Source organism: Bubalus bubalis, chromosome X (assembly GCF_019923935.1).
Source record: "Bubalus bubalis isolate 160015118507 breed Murrah chromosome X, NDDB_SH_1, whole genome shotgun sequence".
Taxonomy (NCBI): domain Eukaryota; kingdom Metazoa; phylum Chordata; class Mammalia; order Artiodactyla; family Bovidae; genus Bubalus; species Bubalus bubalis.
This window is the reverse complement of record NC_059181.1, coordinates 106,151,198-106,160,198: the sequence shown is the minus strand read 5'-3', so window position 1 is coordinate 106,160,198 and position 9,001 is coordinate 106,151,198. Positions and strand designations below refer to the sequence as shown.

At 41.2% G+C, this 9,001-nt stretch overlaps 1 protein-coding gene across 1 annotated transcript in view; it reads right to left on the bottom strand.

Annotated features, from left to right (window-relative positions):
• Positions 1 to 3,313: 3,313 nt before the first annotated feature.
• The window catches only part of LOC102415624 (phosphatidylinositol-binding clathrin assembly protein), a 48,616-nt gene continuing 42,928 nt past the window's right edge, over positions 3,314 to 9,001 (bottom strand). Inside the window, exons 14-15 of the mRNA XM_025276395.3 lie at positions 4,629 to 4,736; positions 3,314 to 3,445 (exon numbers count right to left, since the gene is read on the bottom strand). Of these exons, the coding sequence (XP_025132180.3) occupies positions 3,365 to 3,445; positions 4,629 to 4,736 (189 nt within the window). The 3' untranslated portion in view covers positions 3,314 to 3,364. The remainder of the gene's footprint in view (positions 3,446 to 4,628; positions 4,737 to 9,001) is intronic.

Here is a 9,001-nt window from a genome sequence, read left to right as displayed (position 1 = left end):
GGATTCCGGGGGTTTTGTGGGTGGGGCGGCGGGCTGGAGGATGCTCACAATCCCGGAAGAAGCCGGAACAGACTACACTTCCAGCCTGGAACAGGCCTCTCCAGAAGAACCTTCGAAGCTACCCGATCCCTTCTCGAACTCAAGCAGTCTCGAGACCTAGACGCCACCACGGGACTTGGGCCTCGGTGACATTCTGGGCCCACGATCCTCGCAAGCTTTTTGGCCCCTGAAGGGTGCTTGTTTTGAGCCTGCTTCCGAGGGGACCTAGTGGCTTGATTCCAATAAATACCCCGCCCGTTGCATCACAATTTACCGAAAGCCACCTTTGGTCAGACTCTCACCACCAGCTCAAACGTTTTCCAAACTTCACACTGTACATATTAATACAAAATCCTAGGAATTTTCCCGATGTTTCTAGACCCAAGGAATCCCCAAGCTCATCCACCACTACACCCCTGTTTTCTGACATCGAAGCACCGTGTTGGTTCCTGCCTCGGGCTTCCCTGGTGGCTCAGTGGGTAAAGAATCCACCTGCCAATGCAGGAGACATAGGTTCGATCCCTGGGTCAGGAAGATCCCCTGGAGAAGGAAAGGGCAACCCACTCCAGTATGCTTGCCTGGGAAATACCATGGACAGAGGAGCCTGGTGGGCTACAGTCCATGGGGTCACAGAGTCAGACGTGACTTAGTGACCAAACCACAACCAAGAAACACGGACGTCTCTATCTTGCCTGCACGGGGTAGGAAAGGAGCACAGGTGAAGACACTATCTGAGTTATTTAAAAATTAAAATGACAATGGGTACCAACAAGGCTGTTGTAAAGATTAAATGAGATTATGTATATAGACTACCTGGGTTTTCATGCTGGTTCAGATTGTAAAGAGTCTGCCTGCAATGCATAGATTCGATCCCTCCATCAGGAACATCCCCTGGAGAAGGAAATGGCAACCCCCTCCAGTATTCTTGCCTGGAAAATCCCATGGACGGAGGAGCCCAGCGGGCTACGGGCTACAGTCCATGGGGTTGCAAAGAGGCAGACACGACTGAGCGACTAACACTTTCACTTTTCGCGCAGAATACCTAATAAGTACTTGGCATACAGTAGGACTACAGTAGTGAGGGGACTTGGCCAGGATGAAGAAGTGGAAAGAGGGAGGCAATTGTTGTTGTTGTTCAGCCGCTAAGTGGGCAGGGCTTTGAGCTGGACTGAGTGGTGAAGGACAGAGTTTGCCGGAAAGTTTGGAGGACAGGAACGAGGGCGCTACTAGAGGTGGGGTAAGGGCTAGAGGACTGGAAAGATGGGAGGGGTTGGAGGGGTGGGGGGATGGCTGGTATCCCAGGAATGGAGAAAGTGGGCAGGTCAGTAAGACTCAACTGTGAAGGGGCTGAGGACTCGAGACAGTGGCAAGGCTTGAGGCCTTGGAACAGGGGTGGTGGTGGATGAGAGTGAGAGCCTTTATATAGTAGTGACAAAACTTAGAAAGTGAAATTAAAGAATACCATTATGGTAGAATTAAAAAACATAAAATACTTGGTAGTAGTCTTTATTTACATATTGAAAAGTGCTAGTAACTGTTCAAAACCTCAAATCAGAAGACAGAAGTTAAAGAATGCCTGAGAGCTCCAGCATGTTCATAATTGGGAGGGACAGATATAGTTAGGATGTCTATATGTCTGTTTTCTCCAAATTGAACTAGAGAGTCAATGTAGTCCTAAGCAGCATGTTCTCTGAGGCCTTTTCTTTATCATAGAAATTGATCAGTTGATTGGAATGTTTTATGTAATTCAAAGAACACCTGAATACGTGAACCAATCTTGAAAAATATGCATAAACCTAGAAGACTAATACTGCCTGATTTTGAGACCTACAGGAAACTGTGATAATCAAGACAGTGTGTTATTGGACTAAGGACAGATCTTTGGATCAATGGAACAAAACAAAAGGTAACACAAACCCATAAATATGTTGTCAGTTGGCTTTTGAGAAATGTTCCTAGACAATGCAAGGTGAAACGAATTTGTTTTCCCCAAATGTTTCAAGAACAACTGGATAATTATATAGAAAAAAGTTAACCTCTACCCCTGTCACCAAGCTCAAAAATGTAGTTTAGATGGATCATAGATCTAAACATAAAAGCCACAAATTCCCTTGCTGTCCAGTGATTAGGACTCTCCACTTCCACTGCAGGGAGCACAGGTTCGATCCCTGGTTGGGAAACTAGGATACTGCAAACCATGTGGTGCAACCAAAGGAGGGGGGAAACTCAAAGGAAAACATTAAAATGGGAAAAACAGTTGGATGCTTCACACAGTAAAAGAGATGGTGGAATAGCCAATAAGTATATGAAAAGTTGCTTAGTCATCGGGGAAGGGTAAATTAAACCACTGTGAAATATTACTTACAAACCCACCAGCGTGGCCAAAATTTAAAATACTAACAGCAGTCATTTTTGTCCAGAATTCAAAGCAATAGAATTCTCATAGACTGCTGGTGGGATAAAGTGGTACAGTTATTTTCAACAACTTTTGGCAGTTTTAATTTAATTTTTTGGCCATGCAGGGTCTTCATTGTGGTGCGCAGGCTTCTCTAGTTGTGGCATGTGGGCATCTGTAGTTATGGTGAATGGGATTAGTTGCCTCGTGTCTTGTGGGATTTGAGCTCCCTGACCAGGGATTGAACCCACATCCCCTGTCATTGGCAGGCAGATTCTTAACCACTGGACCACCAGGGAAGTCCTGGCAGTTTTAATTTTAGATAAACACCTACCTGATGACCCTGTCATTCTACTCCTAGGTATTTACCCAAGAGATAGATCCACATTTGTCCACAAAAAGATTCAAACAAGAATGATTTTGTATGTATGTATCAATTTAAAATTTAGTTTAAAATAATGAGTACGAAGCACTACATTTTCCAATAACAACTGAGTTTATCATCAGTATAACTACACTAAATAAACTTCTAAAACATGTACTTCAAGAAGAGGGAAATGGTTCCAATGCAAGAAGGGATGGTGAACAAAGAATTTGTGAACACATTTCCAAGTGTAAACAAAAACGTTTCTCTCTAACACCTTAAATTTGGGACAGGGCTAATATATTGGGCCACCATCATCCATAAGTTGGGAGGGAATGCCCTTGTAGTTTAAAAGTATTCTAAGGTCTTTGTGTTATTTAATAGAAGAGATTAAGATATTAACTTTAGGGGTTTTTTTTTTTTTTTATAATTTTACAGGTAAAGTTTCCAGGATAACTATTAAAACAAGAGAGTGCATCACTTCAAAAACACTGAATTGAAGAATCCCAAGGGTATTGAATGTCCAAATGAATGTTTATTGACTTGGAAGCTGTTGGTGATTCAGTTCAGGCTGCAGAAAGATCATCATTTGTTTTGACCTCTGATTCGGAATCATTTTCACTTTGGTACTTCGACATGGATTTTGTCTGTTAAAGACAGACAGATATATAAATCTTCCATTGTTCCCACATACTTTTCCTTGTGGTTATAAAATAAACTACAAATATTTTTACATAAAACTCAGGTCAGTCTGCTCACTATCTGATGCTTGAAGCTTTATCAGGCCTCTTAAAACCTTCAGGAACCAGGGGACCCCCAGGGCATGGTCTGAAGACTGAAGGTAGAAACCTTGTAAAGATTTCTAGAGAACAATAATCAGAGGCAATGAACACCTGGATCATGACACTCCCTTTTGCTTCTGAGGTTAGCTATACCTCATCCATGTTACCACTGCCTGCTTCCACTTCTGTGCTCAAGCTGTTTTCTCTATGTCTAACGTAAAACTTCTATCATGCATACCTCCACTAGTCGCAATTCTGCTTAACATTTTATAAGTAATGCCACACATGCAGGCCCTGAAACCTTTTATCCCTGAATTAATTGTTCCCTCCTGTGATCTCCCATGGTGCTTTGGCTTTCCTATCTGTTTATATGCTTGTCTGGAAGATCCCTTCCCCACTCCCTTGACTGACTACCCATTTTTAAGTCTGAGCATGCAACTCAGGTGCCTAAAACCTTCATACTGAGCTACCCACCTCTTCAGCACTGCTCTCAGTTGTGTCTGTTGAATGAATGAATAAAAGGTTTGCTGACTACATATCGGAACTTGGTTGAGGTTTCACCACACAACTTTGTAGAGGATTGGGTTTTTACAGTTTTGTCTTTTTAAAATGTTAGAATGCAAAAAATAAAATGTTAGAATGCTGAAACTGTTGTGCTGAAATTGAAGGCTGAAAATGTGACAATTCCTTTTTCTTCTATGAAGAAACAACAGTACACAGAAGACTGCAAAACTCTGTTCTTACACTGGTCTTGCCTCCAGTGATTGCACATGTCTGCATGCATGCTAAGTCGCTTCAGTCGTGTCTGACTCTTTGCGACTTTATTATGGACTGTAGCCTGCCAGGCTCCTCTGTCCATGGAATTCTCCAGGCAAAAATACTGGAGTGGGTAGCCATTCCCTCCTTCAAGGGATCTTCCCAACCCAGGGATCAAACCCATGTCTCTTATGTCTCCTGCACTGGCAAGCAGATTCTTTACCACTGGCACCACCTGGGAAGCCCCTGCACATGTCTACCAAGGGCCAAAACAACAACAGTTCAAACATACGTTATTTCTTGTGGGTGCAGCACAAGCCTTGCTGGTCCTTAAGGCTGGTTGGGTGTAACTCATGGATTGAGGTGCCATCACAGAAGGGAGTCTCATTGGAGTTGGAACCTATGAATTCAAATGGAAGAGAAAACAAAGGAAAAACTTAATTACTATTTTATTACTCCGTGGTGCTGGAGAAGACTCTTGAGAATCCCTTGGACTACAAGGAGATCCAACCAGCCCATCCTAAAGGAAATAATTCCTGAATGTTCATTGGAAGGACTGATGAAGCTGAAACTCCAATACTTTGGCCACCTGACACGTAGAACTGACTCATTTGAAAAGACCCTGATGCTGGGAAAGATTGAAGGCAGGAGGAGAAGGGGACAACAGAGGATGAGATGGTTGGATGGCATCACCAACTTGATGGACTTAAGTTTGAGTAAACTCCAGGAGTTGGTGATGGACAGGGAGGCCTGGCATGCTGCAGTCCATGGGGTCGCAAAGAGTCGGGCATAACTAAGCGATTGAACTAAACTGAAAACAATAGTACCAAGAGGACAAACAACTGCTCTAGAGGAAATATTACATTTAAAGGATGTCCACTGAAAATGCTAAATGTCAGATATGAAAAAAAAGAGAAAATGCCTCCATCCTTAAACATGAGAAGGTGCCAGCTGAGTCACAGCAGACCCTGGAGATAAACATGGAACTAAAATTTCAAGTATTTTGCTCAGATGCTGACAGCGTTTTGTGCATTCAAGGACAATAAAATATCACTAGTTTACAAATCAAGTGCTCTGATGTTTCTAAAGAAGCAACAGATACTGGCACTGGAGAGGCTGTAGAAAAATCTCCAAGGAAAAAAAAGGAAAAGATGACGCACAGCCATGAAGTAGAAGGGATGCAGTAATATGGGGGTTACTTGTAACTGAGATAAGGACAATGAGGGGGGGCAGGCAGAATCCTTACTGGAACAGGTTCAAGAGAGGAGGAGAGCAAAAACCCAACAAACTAGTGAATATATCAAAACAGAAGCGGACTCACAGATACAGAGAACAAGCCAGTGGCTACCAGTGTGGAGAGGGACCTGGGGAGGGGCAAGATAGGGGTAGAGGATTAAGAGGTACAAACTACTACGTATAATATACATAAGCTACAAGCATATATTGTAAACCACAGTGGATATAGCCAATATTTTATAATAATTGCAGAGCATCACCTTTCAAAATGGTGAATGACCATATGGTACACCTGAAACTTATATAATAGTGTACATCAACTATATTTCAATTAAAAAAAAAAACTTAAAAAATAAGTTGGACAGAGAAAGACAGATATCATATGTGATCACTTATGTGTGGGATCTAAAAATATGATACAAATGGACTTATTTACAAAACAGACTCACAGACTTAGATAAGGAATTTATGGTTGCTGGGGGGGGTGGGTGGATAGGGGGAAGGATACTTAGGGAGTTTGGGATGGTCGTGTACACACTGCTGTATTTAAAATAGATACCAACAAGGACCTACTGTATAGCATAGGGAGCTGTGCTCAGTGTTATGTAACAACCTAACTGGGAAAACAGTCTAAAAAGGAATGGATATATGTATATGTGTAACAGATTCCCTTTGCTATAGAGCAGAAACTATCACAACATTGTAAATCAACTATATTCCAATAAAAATTTTGATTTAAATTTCAAAAAAAGAATGAAAAGAAAAGAAGTACTTACATAGCATATTTAAGAACTCTTTTAAGGAATTTTTCAGTAAAGGTATAAAATATACCACTAAATTGTAGTATATTCCTATGTGAAATATCATTGAGCCTTTATATATATAGTTAATATATACCAATCTATAAAACATAATATCTCAAAACATAAATACAGATCTCAAAAACATAAACACAAAATAATACCAATTATAATCAATTTTCTAAAATCACGTAGAAGAGTACTACATATTTTTCCTTAGTAAAAGAATGAAAATGTTCTGAAAGGCTATACAGAAAATTCACCATAGTCATTGTCTCTGGAGTGGCAGAGGGTGATTGGGAAAAGGGATGAGCCAAGGAGAGTTTGGTCTTATTTGTAAAATTTCATTAAAAAATGATCTGGAAAAATTATGATAAAATGTTAATATTTAGTAATTTAGAATGTTGAAGCATAGATGCTTGTTATCCTCTATACTTTCCTACATTTTAAACGTTTTTCCAAACTGACACCAACAGTAAAAGCATGAGTGAACTGGTTGTGAGGTTGTGTGGGCTAAGGGACTTCAGAGTTTCCATTACTTGTATTCAGTTCAGTTCAGTCGCTCAGTCGTGTCCAACGACCCCATGGACTGCAGCACACCATGCTTCCCTATCCATCACCAACTCCCACAGTTTACACAAACTCATGTCCATTGAGTTGGTGATGCCATCCAACCATCTCATTCTCTGTCATCCCCTTCTCCTCCTGCCTTCAATCTTTCCCAGCATCAGTGTCTTTTCAAATGAGTCAGTTCTTCGCATCAGTATTGGAGTTTCAGCTTCAGCATCAGTCCTTCCAGTGAATATTCAGGACTGATTTCCTTTAGGATGGACTAAGGGACTCTCAAGAGTCTTCTCCAACACCACAGTTCAAAAGCATCAATTCTTTGGCACTCAGCTTTCTTTATAGTCCAACTCTCACATCCATACATGACCACTGGAAAAACCATAGCTTTGACTAGATGGACCTTTGTAGGCAAAGTAATGTCTCTGCTTTTTAATATGCAATCTAGGTTGGTCATAGCTTTTCTTCCAAGGAGCAAGTGTCTTTTAATTTCAAGGCTGCAGTCACCATCTGCATTGATTTTGGATCCCAAGAAAATAAAAACTGTCACTCTTTCCATTGTTTCCCCATCTATTTAACATGAAGTGATGGCATTGGATGCCATGATCTTAGTTTTTTGAACATTGAGTTTTAAACCAACTTTTTCACTCTGCTCTTTCACTTTCATCAAGAGGCTCTTTAGTTCCTCTTCACTTTCTGCCATAAAGGTGGTGTCTTCTGCATATCTGAGGTTATTGATATTTCTCCCCGCAATCTTGATTCCAGCCTGTGCTTCATCCAGCCTGGCATTTCGCACAATGTACTCTGCATATATGTTAAATAAGCACGGTGACAACATACAGCCTTGAGGTACTCCTTTCCCAATTTGGAACCAGTCTGTTCTCCCATGTCTGGTTTTAACTGGTGCTTCTTGAGCTGCATACAGATTTCTCAGGAGGCAGGTAAGGTGGTCTGGTATTCCCATCTCTTTAACAATTTTCCACAGTTTGTTGTGATCTACACAAAGGCTTTGATATAATCAATAAAGCAGAAGTAGATGTTTTTTTCTGGTATTCTCTTGCTTTTTATATGATCCAACGGATGTTGGCAATTTGGCCTCTTGTTCCTCTGCCTTTTCTAAATCCAGTTTGAACATCTGGAAGTTCACAGTTCACTTACGGTTGAAGCCTGGCTTGGAGAATTTTGAGCATTACTTTGCTAGCATGTGAGATGAGTGCAATTGTGTGGTAGTTTGAACATTCCTTGGCATTGCCCTTCTTCTGAACGGGAATGAAAATTGACCTTTTCCATTCCTGTGGCCACTGCTGAGTTTTCCAACTTTGGTCCCATCACTTCATGGCAAATAGACGGTGAAAGAATTGAAACAGTGACAGATTTTATTTTCTTAGGATCCAAAATCACTGCAGATGGTGACTGCAGCCATGAAATTAAAAGACACTGGCTTCTTGGAAGAAAAGCTATGACCAACCTAGACAGCATATTAAAAAGCAGAGATATTACTTTGCCGACAAAGGTACATACAGTCAAAGCTATGGTTTTTCCAGTAGTCATTCATGTATGGATGTGAGAACTGGACTATAAAGAAAGCTGAGTACTGAAGAACTGACACTTTTGAACTGTGGTGTTGGAGAAGACTCTTCAGAGTCCCTTGGACTGCAAGGAGATCAAATCAGTTCATCCTAAAGGAAATCAGTCCTGAATATTCATTGGAAGCACTGATGCTGAAGCGGAAACTCCAATACTTTGGCCACCTGATGTGAAGAACTGACACACTGGAAAAGACTCTGATGCTGGGAAAGATAGAAGGCAGGAGGACAAGGGGACGACAGAGGATAAGATGGTTGGATGGCATCACCAACTTAATGGACATGAATTTGAGTAAACTCTGGGAGTTGGTGATGGACAGAGAAGGCTGGGTGCTGCAGTCCATGGGGTTGCAAAGAGTTGGACACAACTGAGCGACTGTGAATTGAACATAATACTTACTGATTGAAAGAAGGAGGTCACAAAAGAATATGTACAGTATGATTCCATTTATATAAAGTTCAAAATTGGAAAAACCAAC